A 16,465-nucleotide genomic window follows, 5' to 3' on the forward strand; every position below is an offset into this window, starting at 1 on the left:
TGATCTAAATTGTAACTTCTGTTTGGACTGTCCTGAAACTGTAGTTAATCTATTTTGCCATTGTCCATCTGCAAAGTCTTTCTGTCGTTATGTTCTGTTTACGAATGCAAAGTGTGATTCTTTATGTTCTTGTCATTTGCATTTGTTAAATAAAAGTGTGAAAAAAATGGACGCATTGACGGTTGTGCTCCGGAAGGACTAGTCACGAAGGCGGATGTTGACTCCGCGGACAGTGGTAACCCAAAGCAATGGCGGGGGATTCTTCAACTGAGCTTCTTTTTCTGGATACGTTTAAACACCAAAGCGCCGAGGTAACAAAACTGCATATTCTATTTTAGACGAAGAGTTGTGTGCATTCAATACGTGTATTCTTCTTTTCTATAATTCTTGGACAGTCAGGCGCAAGTTCGCTGGCTAGCAGGCTAATGTTAGCATCGTCTGCACGGGAAACAATATTTATCAAATTGAATCAGATTGACTCACGTAATATTTGTTGTTTACTTATTTTATATACGGTTTCTCTTTGTATGGTATTTGCTCATGGTTCGAGATTCTCTCTGTAGAATATTGGCTTTGTTTAGAAGCTATTCGCGCTGGCCTGTTTGTTGTGCATGGTTGGATGTACTTGTTCACATTTACTATCCTGTTTCTTTGTCTGTTCACACGCAGTTTACCAATGTGGATGTGGTACGTTTCCCCTGTGTGGTGCTGATCACAGAAGTCCGTGTCATTCCTCCCGGAATCAAAGCACATAGCAACTTACCTGAGAGCAGAGCATGCGGGTGAGACCTGTGAATACCCAGTCATCACCAACACATCCATGCTAAATCAGCCGAATCTTTTTTAAATCTATTCGCAACCTCGTCGCTTATGGCTTCTCTCTTTACATGTTATCTCCTCTGTTTACATGTTAACTCCTTCCGTCAGAGATTCTGTCAAGGAGAACAATAGAAGAGTGAGGGACAAATAAATTGACAATAAAGTTGTACTTGACTTGATTTGAAATGTATTTTTGGAGAAATGAGATGTTGGCTCTTCAATGTCATCATTTCATACAGACGTCAATTCAAAATGACACCACTGTATTTGTCACAAATCATTTTCATGGCTGAATTATTACTATCACAACACATATCCACTTTATGCTTTATGAGGGGACGCACCAGTATCGATTCGATGCCATAACTGTATGTCTGTACTGTACTGTATTCACACTTATGCACTGATCCTATGACACTGACACCACTTCACAATCCTCACACTCGCACACGCACGCACACCCACGTGTGTTTGTGTATGTGTGTGTGTGTTTGTGTTTATTAGAAGCTAAAGAACATATCTTAAACGGGGGTGCTAATATTCTATTCATGAAGGTCAGTGTATGTGTGCATCCACTTTATCACACTTGTTTATTTTTACTTCTTGAAAATATATATATTTTTTCAATCGGGCTGGTTGTTTATAGGCCACAGTAATGGAAAGTGTTTTAAAATCATTTATCGGGGTATAATTTGAGCAGGGGTGTGTAGACTTTCTCTGTCCACTTACAAACTCAGGTTATGTCACTGCTGCAGGAATGGAACTATGTTGTTAACAGAAGACCCCTTTTATACTTTCCTCTTCGAAATGCTTTTCCAGTTTATCTTCCTTAGCGGCTAACAACTGTTCTTATGTCCCCCACTCCTGCGTTGATGTGATACTTGTCATGTGATTTAAGGAGACATGAAAGATAATCATGTATTTCATCGACTGTGTGTTTGGCTTTCTAGTGAGACATCCCCTCATGCTTTCCAGCTGGAGCTTTTCTTCAATAATGTACCCAAACCCAACAGCCCAACTTTCAACAGACTCGGCAGGTGAGGATACCGCACCCCATCCCCTACACCTTGTTCTCTCTTTATCCTGATGAGGCTCTCCACTTTATAGTCTGTACTTCCTAGGTGGATCCCCAAAGTGTTTTAAGATGCACATGTCTGTCTGACCTGTCGAACCAGTCACAGTAGCATCCAAACCCAGTTCTCAGAGGCCAGTGGGGTGTGTGTGCATGTGTGTGCATGTACCCACCCATATTCAAGCTTCTTTGTTCCTGTTTTAGCTAACTGGTCTCACCAGAAACTCAACCCCGCCCTTGTTGAAATTGAGAAAGATGCAATACTCATCAGAGGTCTCAGGATGAGCACTAAAATGAGCTGTTTTTATTTCCATGCTTATAATAGGACTGTAAATGGAGTAGCACCAGAGTTTGACTGAATCTCAATTAGAGTTTTCAAGTGTAGATATGACACATCTCAGTTATTTATTATCTTTGCCAGGGATGTTTGGAGTGGGTATTTCATAAAATTGGCTGTTTTTGTCGCCAACACCCCCATTTTTATTTATTTTAAAGACATGGGTGGATCTGTGACAGGTGATCTTTTCTTTCTGCTTGAGCTCCCACTTCTACTGAGCTCTGATAGCCCATAAGTGATTATGAAAAAAAAAAAAACCCACAAGAGTGCAGCAACACGACAAACAAGTGGGCGCCAAAGTAACATTAAACTTTGAAGTCAAATAGCGAGCCCTCAAACTATCATCTTCCGTAGGCCGCAACTTTGAGACCACTTCTTCGCTACTGAAAATAAAACAAAAAGCATTTTGATATATAAACCTAAGCTACTACTATTCTGTCTGGCAATATATTTAGTACATCTGGGTTATTTTGTAGCTCTTTGACCATTAAATGTTCAGAAAATAAAACTGATCTTTTTCACCCAATCCCGGATCATCTGAAAATCATGTGATTGACCCTGATTTCCGATCACGTGATCAGATCGGGATATCCCTATGTGATGCATTTTTCAGCCATATCACCCTGCTCTACTTATTACCGAGGAAATGTAGTATGAGCAACACATTTTCAGACCATAACCAAACAGTTCTGTATTAGTATGTGGGCATTCATATTAATATGTCACTTTCAAAATACATCTTGTTCATAAGATTCAATCAGCTGAATAGTTTGGTATGAGCCAGCGTAGTCTGCAGCACCGCATAATAGTGTATGGACAAATTATTGTATTCATCCTGTCTTGCTTTCTGTCTTCAGTCTGGAATATGACGAGAACAAGTCGATTGTCTTCAGACCCAGTGGAAAGGTAAGCAGAAACAGAATATCAACATGCTCAAGTTAAAACAGCAGTTTTTTTCTCATTTCACAAATAATAATTTGTGTGTAACCTATAATCTGTAATTCAGTTGCACTAAATTAGTGTTTAATTAAAAGATGATTATTTTTCTCCAGCTTTCTAGCTGACTTCTGAAGGTTTTGGGTCAAAAGTCTTATGTTTTTAGAATCGTTCATAGATCCTTCCACCTTAATGTGAAAAGCATCCAGGCTTGGATAAATTGTGTCTTCCAAAAAAGCCAAATCCAAGCTGTTAAACATGCCGTCTTTATGTGTGTGAAGATCAACACAGATGGCCTGGTGCTGCGTGGCTGGTATACCAGCCTGACCTTGGCTGTGTACGGCACAGCGGAGCGTTCGCATGAGCAAGGCTCACCCCCTCCGCCTCCTCCCCCACCGCCTCAGCAGCCGTGCGGGCCCAAACGACTTGTTAAACAAGGTGGGCTACATTCAAAAGAAAATCCAGTGGACATTGTTTGAGTAGATTCTGCCTTACAGTGCTTCATCTTTAACTATGTACTGTAGAGTGGGAAAAAGATGACCAATACAATGGCAGCCCACCACGACCAGCACCCCGAGGGCCTCGCACTCCACCTGGACCCCCACCCCCTGATGATGACGATGAAGAGCAAGTCCAGGCACCAGGATCAAGCAGTAAGTACCACAATTTACTTTCCCACTTATATTAGTGTTTCCCTCACTTTCTTTTGGTTCATCATTTGCCGATTTTTCTCAGCAATCGGTTTTCACAGGATACGTACTGTAATTAATAATAAGCAGAGGCAAAGTCACCAATATGCTTTCAAGCCATTTATTGAATGCCGGGAGACCAATGAAACACTCACACAATTAGCACACTTAAACAGGATCTGCAGTCAGCCACAGCTCACAATCGGGCATAAATGTATACTGTACATACACGTTATTTGCATGCGCGTGTCTTAATTAAATGGATAATGAGGCATTGGAGCCCCATATCTGGGGGTTTTCGTTTGTGTTTAAGTAGTCGGCTGTTTTGAGGTTTATAAATAATTCTCGTAAAATTGATGCAGATTTTCGGGAGCCCATCTTGGTAAAAAAAACAAAAAAACATGAAAAACGGAACCATTCTGATTATCTTCTATGAATTAATCATTTCATTTCAGGCTGATAATTGAATGATCTATTTAACTAAGGATGCAGCTGAATTTAGCAGAGGTGACCAGCATCCTGAGGAGATGTTTAAGACCAAAAAAATAAACGTTGTCAAATTTTGACTTGGGGTCATTATTTTAAGAGGCTGACAATATGTTAACTGTAAGCTAGCTGGTTCTAGATGACATGATGTGGTTTGCTTTAACATTTTAATGCTGTGCAGTCTTTAATTGTCTTTCTTTTGGATGTCAGATTCAAATAATAAAGTTAAACTGGGACTTGTGGCATATTTTACTCTACTCCTGCAGCGTGCTTATGAGCCTCTTGTACTTTCCACATACAAATAATGTGCTTAGTTTATAAGAGTGACACATAACATCTTGAATCAGGGCAACTTATGACTTTTTTGCTGAAATGTTTCCTACCTGTTGAACTACATGGAAATACAGGCATGTGTAATTGTTCAGTTTTGATACTGCCGTATCGCCGTGCTTTTTTTAGTACTGGCATCCCGTGCAACCCCATGTTGTACATTTTCATCCATAATGGGTGGTCTGTAAAATATCCCCTGTGAGAAACAGCAGTGGGTTTTTTTCTTCTTCTTTTTTCCGGAAATTGCATTTCCTTTTGTTTCGCTAAACGTCATCTTGACTGTGATGTCAACAGTGGGCATGGTCAAAGATGAGCCACGTGAGGGCCGTGAGGACTACCTGGAGGCTGTGTCGCCTGAAAGGTCGCTGGCTGCCGACGAAGCATACTCCGACGCTGAACAGGAGGAGGGTGAGGACGAAGAGGAGGAGCAAGAGGAGGAAGAAGACATGCGGACGGAGGGGAGCGTTCCAGAGGACGAGGAAGAAGAGGACGATGAGGGTGAGGACGAGGAGATGGAGGAAGGTAGGGGAGTTGTTTGGTGGGCGAAGTACAGTCCCCAGTCTCAAATGGACACAAAACTCGAGAGCCCCTTAAAGTACAGTATCAACCGAACACAAGCTCATTGGACTTGTGAGGGTTACGTGAACTGGGTCCATTTTGGACTGAGTGAAAAAGACGACTTTGCTGTGGCATGCTGCCTCCATCAACACCCTCAACTAACCAGGCTTGCGGTCAGCAATTCTACGCTTCAAAGTAATGCCGTCATTGTGCCCTGCATGTTCAACAGAACCTGCATGTTTGGAAGTGAAGCTGTCATCAGGTCTGTCTATGGCTGTGTTCAGAATCACTCGCTAGCCACGACAAAGTGCCTCTTACTAATGAGTTCGCCAGTTTGCTGCTCAAATATGTAGTGCGTACATGTTATCGCTCCGTTTATCGCGATCGTGCCCTCAATGTATCCCATAATGCATCTTGAAAAGAAGTTGAAAAACTAGTTGGTGAGTTCAAAATAGTCATCTGACCGAAAAAGAACCTTAGTTGTTTAACGTGTGATACTTTGAGGTTGTGTGATAAGTATATTCAACAGAACATTTCGAGGTCGAAAGTGGAATCGAAAGTTTTTACTTTTCAAAGCTGAGGAGCCAACGCTGATGTGTGCCGCCATGTTCGATGTTATTTTCGAGGTCGAAAGTGGAATCCAAAGTTTTTACTTTTCAAAGCTGAGGAGATACCTCCTTCAGCCAACGCTGATGTGTGCCGCCATGTTCGATGTTAACTTTGAACTTTCTTCTTTTGTCACTCTGCATTTATATGCAAAATTATTTTTCATTTGAGGAGTTAAGTTAGTAAACTATGTTGTGCACTACATAAAAATCCCTATCGTGATTAGGAAGTCAGGACCGCGTGAATGATTCGGAACACAGCTCATCTATTCTTGAATATGAAAAGAGGTATACTTCTTTTCATTTGTCACTATGTTCCTTGCTCTCATTCTTTTTATATATCTCGGAATATTGAAGTACCTTCATTTACAACGCAGTCGATAAATTGTCCAATGAGTCTCCTGTTTTGCCTTTTCTTTTATTTAGGTGATGACGGCTATGAGCAGATTTCCAGTGATGAGGATGACCTGGATAACGGCACCTTTAAGCTGCCCTCCTTTGACATGGACTACACACCAGAGGACCTTGCATCTGTTCCACCAGTCCAGTTTGACCCCTATGAACGAGAACTCCGACCACTGGTCTACTTCACGCCTCCGTACAAGTCACTTTTCGACACCCAACTTGAGAAACCCCGCGTGGAGGAGCCCAAGGACTCCAGCAGTCCCGAGGGAGTAGCAGGTGGAGAGGACACTGATGCTTTTGTGCAGCTGAAAGAACTGCTAGGAAGCATTGGAGAAGACAGGGATGTCCGCTGGGTCACTGCCTTGGAAGAAGCCTCAGGACTTCTTGCCAAGGGCTTGGTGTGCCTCATTAAACAGGGCGAGTGTGTGGCCAGGGAAGAGCATGTCAGCCTTTTAGCCCAGTGGGCTCTCCAAGCATTAAGTATGGAGATTGCCCTCACACAACCAATTGCTCTGAACCTCAGACAACTGAAAGCAGGTGCCAAGCTAGCGTCGTATCTAGCGGAGTGTCCACAGGGCCTGAAGGCGCTCCTTCGTGACGGAGCTCTGGACGTCCTGTTGGATCTCCTCCATAGGGACCACGTCTCCTCCACATTGAAACTGAGTCTTCTCAGGGCACTTGACGCTCTCATCAGTTCTGCTGCTGGGGTAGAGGCTTTCCTCGATGCTGGCGAGACAGAGAAGAGTGGCTATCAGGTTTGCATCCGTTTTTATTTTTCTCTTTCTAATGCAATACAATTTTCAGAAACAAGGGCTTTATGTTCCCCAAGTTCTAAAATCGAATCCTTCACAGCGTTTAGTGCAGCTGTTCCTACGTGATGAAACGGTGAGGGTCATAACTGCCGGCAATGCCATTCTTCAGAAAAGCCACATTTTTGAGGTACTGCTTGACCTTCGCCGTACAGCAGCAGCATGGAGTGAGCCACAGCAGGTACACACTAACTCGCACACACACGTAGATAGATCATTTTATTAATTATTCATTTCATTTGGTATTGGTTTGTTTAAGATGACACAAAAATGTCAACGGTTACTTTTCAGGAGGATATGGAGGATGTTGACACGCCAATGGAGGAGGAGCCGGCCCTAAGTTCCTCCGCTGTGAGTGAAGTGGAGCTCGATCGGTTGGTGGGTGCTTTGGAGGAGTTGTATCAGCTGCTGGAGACCGCCCCTCACTGCATGGTACAGCCACCGGGGAAAGCATTTCCAACTTCTGTTAGAATAACAGGACCACAGGAGAGAGATGATCCGTACCCAACACTTTACAGGTACTTATTCCTCCACACTTGGTTCCAAAGTGTATTTCAAAATTCAGCTGTGCCACCAAGGATGACTTGAATCATGATCTCCAGGTACTTGCATGCTTGCCATTTCTTGGAGAGCACATCAGTGGTGCTTTCTGCAGCAGCGGCGGCTGGACACTTGGGCATCATTCAAGCCGTGAGAGAGCTCCTTCGCTTCCTGTCGCTCACGCAGTCGGGTCTGCTTTTCCTTCTCGCCCAACCCACTCCCACCAACTTACTCCTGCGCCTTCTCGCATCCGTGGCCGACAACGACGGGGAGGAAACGGCCTTCACGGGAGGCGAGGGAGCTCTCACTGGGCCCGGCTTTGGTGAAGAAGGCTTTGGCGTGTGGCTCATGCAGGCCCTGCATGCTCTCCAAGGGGTGTCAGAGCTCATGAGCCATGTGACCTCAGGCGTAGACGGATCAGTGAACTTGGATGAAGGTGACAATCCGGAGGTCCTGGCCATGCTCCATTCACTCTACCTGATGACATTCACTGTGACGGGCCGCAGTGCTGTGGCACACGTTTTGAGTTTGGACAACAACTTGTCCTGTCTGGTCACACTATTGCAACACTACAGCAAAGAAGGACAAGGGTGAGATCCTCTTCTTATTCCATATCACCCAACCCTAATTTTTCCTCATGTCTGTTTATAAAAATCCTTTTAATATTTTTTCCCCCCCTTAAAGTGAGGCCAAGACTCGCAAAGCAGTGACATATAACTATGCGTGTATGCTCATCTTACTGGTGGTGCAAAGCTCAAATGAATTGCGCATGATGGAACAGTATGCTGCCCCACTGCTCTCCATAGCCAAGGCTGATGAGACCAATGCCAAGCTCCAGGGTGAATATGACAAATGAGGACTTTGCATTGTTTCATAGTTATTGTTGAAGTGCATCTTCACAATGATTATGCTGATTGATGTTCTTCAGAGCTCAACAAATGGCTGGAGCCTTTGGAAAAACTGCGCTTTGAGATCGGCAGCATCTTACCACTTCTGGACTATGTCAAACAGGTACAGAATTGCTCTTTCAAATTCAAGACGGCACTGTAATCTATCAAAATAGTGCGATTTTATAACTTGCTAGACCAAACATGCAGCAAGCATAATCCAAGGCACATATTTACCAAAATGATCTCATCTAATAACAAACCTGAATCCTCTTGTTATTCTGTAGATCCTGTTGGTATGCATGATAGTGCTGACATGTCTGGACTGCTCAAACATACGCCTTCACCATTGCATGTTTAAGCCGATGCTGCATAAAAGCGATACTGCTGTATATCATTTTTACGTGTACCGTCTCATGTCTTCAGAATGTGGAAAATGTGTTGACTCCAGAGGGAACTGGATTGGTCACTGCTCTCAGGGTGATCTGCCACGTTGCCTGCCCCCCGCCTTCTGTTGGAGGTAAATAATAATATAGCTTGTGCAACAGGAAATTCTTATCCTAGTTTTTCATATCCTGCGCCAAATATTGCGTTAAAGAGATGCGTTAAAAGAAAATCCAAAGTGTGGGATCGGTTCACACTGAATAAAGAAGATAAATTGCAATACGTCTTGTGCAGGGCAGAACTGGCTCATACAATGGCCTGTTTGTTAGCTAATTCAATACCACATTAGTTAGAATGTATTGTAGTGCTCCCATCTGAATGGTCACGGATAGACACAGCCAATGCATTTTGATATTGTATTGTGTGTTTGTTTTGTTGTTAACTCATTCAGTACCAGCCACTTCTAGACCAAGTCTGAAAAGACGTTTAAAAACGTCTTTGGGAGTGAGTGAGTGAAATGCAAAATCAAGAAAATTATTGAAACCCCAATAATTGTTTTGACTAGCTGTCCACGAAATATCCATTCATGTTCTCTCTCTAAAATGGTTTTGGGTACTGAACTACAAGCTGAGAATCCATGCTCTACCGTAATAAACAGTGCACCTCATCTTTTTTTCTGTTTGGCTTTCTCTGCATTTGACTCAATAAAAGCACCTGACCACCATGTTCCTCCAGGTCAGCAAAGGGACCTGAAGTGGAGTCTTGCCTGTGTTCAGCTGTTCTCCGGCGAGGGTCTGGATACATGCGTGCGCGTCCTGCAAAAGCTGTGCGGGGTGCTGCTACAGCCGTGGCGCTTGCACGGAAACATGGGCCCCACGCCACAGCGCTGCATGATCCTCCACGTGTGCATCAGCACGCTGCGGTTGTTGCGCACCATGCTGACAGAGCTGCTCCGCGGAGGTGCCTTCCAGTTCAGAGACACTCGCGTGGCCAACGTGTTGGTCATGCTCCACATGATAGTTTGCTCCATCCCTGCATCGGGACGACTGGATGGGGAGGAAACCAGAGTGCAGGCTCTTATTGTTGATGTGCTCCTCACTTTTACGCAAGGTGTCAATGAAGAGGTGTGTGAGGTTTAGGGGGGAAAGTCTTTGCTCCTTGAATACGATATTGAGTCAGCTATAAATTCCTTACAGGTGACGCATACAGAAGAGACTCTGGCCAGTAACACATGGTCACTGATGCTCAAAGAAGTTTTACTTTCATTACTGAAGGCTCCCGAAGGGCTCTTCTCTGGTCTAACACTGTTGACTGAGCTCCTGCCGCTGCCCCTTCCAATGCAAAGCACTCAGGTACTTCAGCTCACCGCAATGGACTATACTCCATCCTTTTTATTTTTACATGCCCATGTTGTTGTTTGCTTAGGTGTTGTCGGTACAAGACGTTGCAGTGGCCTTAAACACGAGGAAGCTGTGGAGTATGCACATTCGGGCACAGTGGAAAGTGTTCGCTGAGGCTTTGCAATGTGTGTGCGCCACCAGCTGCCCACCGCTCTTGGCCATTCTCAGGAGAGTGTGTCTTCAGCTGGCTGACCTGTCTTCTCCCACCGCCACCCTCATCATGAAAACTTTGCTGGAACTGCTATTGGAGGAGTTACAGCCGTAAGTGAAGGACACCACTGTGCACCATGGTGACGTTTAATGACTGTAAACTGACTGAGAGCAAAACATTCCTCTTGCAGGGTGGAGGGGAAAGCCCCGTGCTGGGCCCAGGTCTTGCGGCTGCTTTCTTTGACTGATGCGCTGGCATCACAGAGAGCTTGTAAATGCGCCACGCTACACCTGCTCTCTGGGTCGGTGTCTGGAGATGAACAACTGGCAGATCTTTTCCCCTTGCTGCTGCCTCTCCTGGTGCCCCCCGCCAACCATTCATTACAGCAACAGCAATGCAGCGAACTAATGGGAACAATAATACAGTCACTGTGTGACCAGGTCAGCAAAGTCAACAGAGCATAAAAAGTACCGTAATCTCAAATTCACGTCCTCCACCCGGAAGCTATTCTTTGCTAAAAAGCTCAACTCGTGTTGGTTCTTTGCTTTTTGTAATACACTTAAAATGCCACCAAAGCACTAGATGATAGGAAACTTTTAATTGCGTCAAGGGAATATACAGAAGTGACACTTGACCGTTTTGAGACAGTGGTTCTCCAAATTTTACAATTACCGCCTTATAAAATACAGTGGAACCTTGGTTCACAAACAATACGGTTTTTACAGTTTGGTTTATGTCCAAATTTATTACGTATAAATTACCTCAGGTGAAATGCTATTTTCGGTTTTACAGTACGAACAATTTTGGCATGGCTGGGAGATCTCAACTCTTTGTGTTTCCCGCGCTATATAAACATCAATGGCTCCGTGCTTCAAGTATCTTTGTTTTGTTGCCTAAAATGGTTATCACATTCCGCAATGCATCGCAAAAGCTGCACTGCATTATGGGAGTTGGTTGGTTGGTTGTACAAGATCCAGTTCGTTTTTTTTTCCATGTTTGTTCCCTTATACAGTACTATATTTAATAATGTAAGTCTAAGATGTAATGTCATTTTTTTTCTAGGATATTTCTCTGGTGATATCTCAAGGAGGTGACAGCTGCGTGTCAGAGGTGGAACAGCTGGCCAATGCACTCCCAGGCCGAGAGATGCTGTCAGCAATTTGCAACTCCTTGATGGAGGTTTTGGCAAATAGAAACAGCAGTGCACCTCTTCTTCTTACCTGTATCAGGACTTTAACATTCCTCACGGAGCACGACTATGGGCTTTACCATCTCAAAGTGTAAATACTACCACTGTTTTCTTCCCCTCCACCCCCCACCCCCAAGTCACTTTTGAGACTTGTTTTCCTATAAGCACTATTTCACTTCTCTAAACCTCGGTCAAATGTGGTACAATTTTTTCAGAGCTCTGAAGAAACACAATACTGGCTTATTCTCACTTCTGAAGAGATTAGTGTTTCCCTTCATCAAGGACTCTGCAGACCTGCTCTCAGCTTTGTTGGACTTCCTCCGACAGATTGTCAACACAGAACCAGTGGTAAGATTTGCTCATATTTTATGTACGCTCCCCACAAAAGTTAGGGATGTTCGTCTTTCGAGTAAAATCTGTGGATAAACCTAAAATGTGTACGATGTGTCCTGAAACTTTTTTGTGAAAAATGTATATATTTTTATCTAGTAAGGGTGCGTATGTTTATGACTCTAGTGTCATGAGGAGGGCCAGGCATCCATCGAGGAGACATCTTTTGTTCCTCCTCCACGGTTACTGAGTGGATCTGAGATGAAGGCTCTCCTGCAGTGGGAAAAGTCAGACTCTCATCCTCTTCTGACTTTCGAGAAACAAATCAAGGTACAGATAAAGTCCAAGTTCCATTCATTGGATTCCGACAGAATAAAGGTTGATGTAGATTTGTATTCGATCACATGTCGTTATCGTTTTCCTTGCAGAAACTTTGTAAGGAGGATGATTCACTGGAGACCCTATTAGAGAGCGTGACGGTCCTGAGGCAAACGCTGGAGGCTGCTGGGGATGAGCCTCCTGCAGTTGATACCGAGCCCACTCTGCCAGCGCCTGAGACTCTCGCAACTCAGTTTAATCACAGGTACGGCTGCTGACAATACACAGAAATGAAACAACGCACTTGTGCTTATTCCACTTGAACTTGCCGTGAAACTAAACCTGACCAAACTGTAAACTATCCTCCCTCATTTTATTCAATCTGTAGGACCGTTTTTATTCTTTCCGAAGCACTTGATGAGCAACTTAAGGCTCTTTGGTTCTCTCCTTTCCAAACGGATGATATAGAGACTGAACTTGACATGGTGAGTACTCCAGTTTTATCTAGAACAGTGATCCCCAACTACTATGGTGCGCGGCGTGTCGTGTAAGATGATCACTGTGTGCTATGGGAAATGATCCAGTTTTACTTTTTTATTTCCCTCTCAGAATATGTATTTACTCCAAATAATTTAGTGTTGTTCATCTAGCTAGGCTAGTGATGTATAGTACCGGTTATGGGCCGAAGAATTAAATACTGTTCCACTAGATGGCAGAAGGCACACTAAACCTGAGTATTCACCTGATACCATTCATACAACAGAGTAATACAGTAGCTTTTTGGTCACATTGAGTCAGTCAATTTGTTAGAAAAATGAGACAAGATCCTTATTTGTCCCTTAACATGATTGTGTGGATGCTTGTCATAGGTGAAAGTGGATCTGGTGGGTTTGGCTCAGGAATGTTGCCCAGAACTGGATTTGAAGGCAGAGCTGGAGCGCTCCTTCCTGTCTGAGCCCTCCTCGCCAGGTCACGCCAAGGCTCAAAAGGGCTTCCGACTGGGGAGGCACAAGCACGAGACTTTCATTACATCCAGGTAGCACATCATAATCATGTCGAGGCTGAGCAGGTTTGACACACGTAAAATGTTCTTAACTGAATGATTGTTTGCAGTGGTAAATCAGATTATGTGGAACCTGCGAAGAGAGCACACATCATGGCGGCTCCGCGTGGCCGAGGAGGTCGAGGGGGATTAGGACAGAACTTTTGCCGACCCCATGACATCTTCCGCCAGCGCAAACAGAACACTTCGCGTCCTCCCAGCATGCACGTGGATGACTTTGTGGCAGCTGAGTTTAAAGACATTACCACCCCAATTGGACTTTTGCCTCCCAAGCGGCCCCTAAAAAGCTCCCCAAAGCTGCCCACCAGAGGACTCTTCACTGGAAACAGAGGCAGGGCCACCTTCCACAATCAGACTCGCTTTTTTACCCCACCGCAGCCTAAAAGTGTACTACTCTCTGGTAAGCAACAACCAAATGCAACTTTCACATGTTCTGAAATATTATACCTCAGGATCCCTGTACAGTATATACAGCATGATGACCATTTGCAGTGGTGATATGCTGGTACATGCTGCTTGCTTTTATCGATGTGCGGGTTCGATTTCTGGCCGGCGCCCCAATACCCAACCGCTGCTGGTGCCAAATGTGGATTAAAAAAAAAAAAAATCCAGGGCATCCAGAGTAAAAACTGTCAAAATAAATCATGTGATTTACCTCACTGTGGCAACCCCTGATGGGACAAGCGGAAAGTCGCAACAACATAATGATCAGCCAGTTTATTTATTTATGTGTTTATTTACTGGGAGGTTGCAAGGAGCACTTTCATTTGATTCGTTTTTAAGCAGTTGCATACAAAACAGTTACCAGAAGCAACAAAACAATCCCCCCACCAAAAAAATTGATAAAATAGAATGCTGGGCATCAGCAATCAGTCTATCGAGTTTGTCCACATATTGTCCATTGTCTCAATTTCTTATTCACTTGCAGTGCTTGTAGTCTCAGTCTGGGCATTAGTTTTTTCCATTTGGAAAATTTCTCCAATTGTAAATGTCCACTGGTCCTTTGATGAAATTTTTGTCCTCCCCCAATTCCTTGTTAGTGGGGTTTTTTTGCAGCTGGCAGCAGTATCTTAGCCCAATATTCATCTTTTTTCAGTGTAGTATTGTCTTGAAAATTTCCAAGGTACATAGTATGAGGGCTGCATGCAAGACCAGTCAGTGTTATAACAGGCAACATATATAAAATGAGTAAATACAGTACTTAAAACATTTAAGAATTTTTTTTTTTTGTCAGCAACAGTTGATTAAAAGAGCTACTTTATGTAGATGCGGCAAGGCAACCTCAGCAAAATATTTGCCACTTGTCAGCACATACTTCAAGTCCAAAGTGTACCCGAGGTTGTCCAACAGAGGGCGATAAGAGCCTCTTGGTTCCACAGGTAACTACCCTCGCCGAGACGGAGGCCGAGGTTCATCATGGAGCGCACAAGTGCCCGCCGTCACTCACAGAGGAACCTACAGCGAACCACGCGGAGGCCAAAGCAACTTCACGCGAGGACCTCTGCCCTCACGACAACTTCCTGCAAGTAAGAACTGACACACAAGCATCCACAACTGTGCCAACTGGATGCTCGGTGATTTTCTAAACGTTTCCTCCCATCTTAACTTCCCAGATGCGTATCGCTTGGCTCCACGTGATCGCGCTCCACGCGGCCGAGGTGGCACCGGGCTTTCGTGGCTAAGCGCTGGAGGTGGAGGAGGCGGAGGCGGCAACGTCGGAGATCCAGGGCATCCAGAGTAAAAACTGTCAAAATAAATCATGTGATTTACCTCACTGTGGCAACCCCTGATGGGACAAGCGGAAAGTCGCAACAACATAATGATCAGCCAGTTTATTTATTTATGTGTTTATTTACTGGGAGGTTGCAAGGAGCACTTTCATTTGATTCGTTTTTAAGCAGTTGCATACAAAACAGTTACCAGAAGCAACAAAACAATCCCCCCACCAAAAAAATTGATAAAATAGAATGCTGGGCATCAGCAATCAGTCTATCGAGTTTGTCCACATATTGTCCATTGTCTCAATTTCTTATTCACTTGCAGTGCTTGTAGTCTCAGTCTGGGCATTAGTTTTTTCCATTTGGAAAATTTCTCCAATTGTAAATGTCCACTGGTCCTTTGATGAAATTTTTGTCCTCCCCCAATTCCTTGTTAGTGGGGTTTTTTTGCAGCTGGCAGCAGTATCTTAGCCCAATATTCATCTTTTTTCAGTGTAGTATTGTCTTGAAAATTTCCAAGGTACATAGTATGAGGGCTGCATGCAAGACCAGTCAGTGTTATAACAGGCAACATATATAAAATGAGTAAATACAGTACTTAAAACATTTAAGAATTTTTTTTTTTTGTCAGCAACAGTTGATTAAAAGAGCTACTTTATGTAGATGCGGCAAGGCAACCTCAGCAAAATATTTGCCACTTGTCAGCACATACTTCAAGTCCAAAGTGTACCCGAGGTTGTCCAACAGAGGGCGATAAGAGCCTCTTGGTTCCACAGGTAACTACCCTCGCCGAGACGGAGGCCGAGGTTCATCATGGAGCGCACAAGTGCCCGCCGTCACTCACAGAGGAACCTACAGCGAACCACGCGGAGGCCAAAGCAACTTCACGCGAGGACCTCTGCCCTCACGACAACTTCCTGCAAGTAAGAACTGACACACAAGCATCCACAACTGTGCCAACTGGATGCTCGGTGATTTTCTAAACGTTTCCTCCCATCTTAACTTCCCAGATGCGTATCGCTTGGCTCCACGTGATCGCGCTCCACGCGGCCGAGGTGGCACCGGGCTTTCGTGGCTAAGCGCTGGAGGTGGAGGAGGCGGAGGCGGCAACGTCGGAGGTGGAGGTGGTGGAGGAGGGAGGGGCTCCCAGGTGAGCAAGTTTGGCAGCGGGGGAGGGAGTGGAGGCGGTAGGGGTCGACACGTCCGCTCCTTCACCAGGTAAATTCACCTGGGCATTGACTGAAAGCCTGCCAAGGCTCCAAACGGACCAATTAGGTTGTTTTATGCTATCTCCATGGAATAGTGTCTGTGGATATCTTTGTGTTGATTTGTTATTGAGTTGTAACCAGAGAATAAAATTCATAGTACTGGTTATTGAGGTTCTGTTTCTCGTTTCACATCATTGATTGCTACGGTGAAGCAACTTGGGAAATTCAAAA

The 16,465-nt window shown here is 44.3% G+C and overlaps 1 protein-coding gene across 1 annotated transcript; it reads left to right on the top strand.

Moving 5' to 3' along the window:
• The first annotated feature begins 190 nt into the window (after positions 1-190).
• On the top strand, positions 191-16,404 carry virma (vir like m6A methyltransferase associated). The gene is made up of 27 exons (XM_019892157.1): positions 191-311; positions 670-782; positions 1,770-1,856; positions 3,086-3,134; positions 3,446-3,602; positions 3,689-3,817; positions 4,964-5,191; positions 6,259-6,992; positions 7,090-7,227; positions 7,338-7,564; positions 7,649-8,176; positions 8,271-8,425; positions 8,515-8,597; positions 8,900-8,993; positions 9,593-9,981; positions 10,054-10,209; positions 10,283-10,518; positions 10,599-10,848; positions 11,471-11,688; positions 11,813-11,945; positions 12,114-12,257; positions 12,356-12,510; positions 12,634-12,730; positions 13,115-13,281; positions 13,359-13,708; positions 14,688-14,834; positions 16,037-16,404. The coding sequence occupies exons 1-27, from the start codon at positions 249-251 to the stop codon at positions 16,246-16,248; spliced, it is 5,439 nt and encodes a 1,812-aa protein (XP_019747716.1). The 5' UTR covers positions 191-248; the 3' UTR covers positions 16,249-16,404.
• The last annotated feature ends 61 nt before the right edge of the window (positions 16,405-16,465 follow it).

Source organism: Hippocampus comes, unplaced genomic scaffold (assembly GCF_001891065.2).
Source record: "Hippocampus comes isolate QL1 unplaced genomic scaffold, H_comes_QL1_v1.1 scaffold153, whole genome shotgun sequence".
NCBI classification, from domain to species: Eukaryota; Metazoa; Chordata; class Actinopteri; order Syngnathiformes; family Syngnathidae; genus Hippocampus; species Hippocampus comes.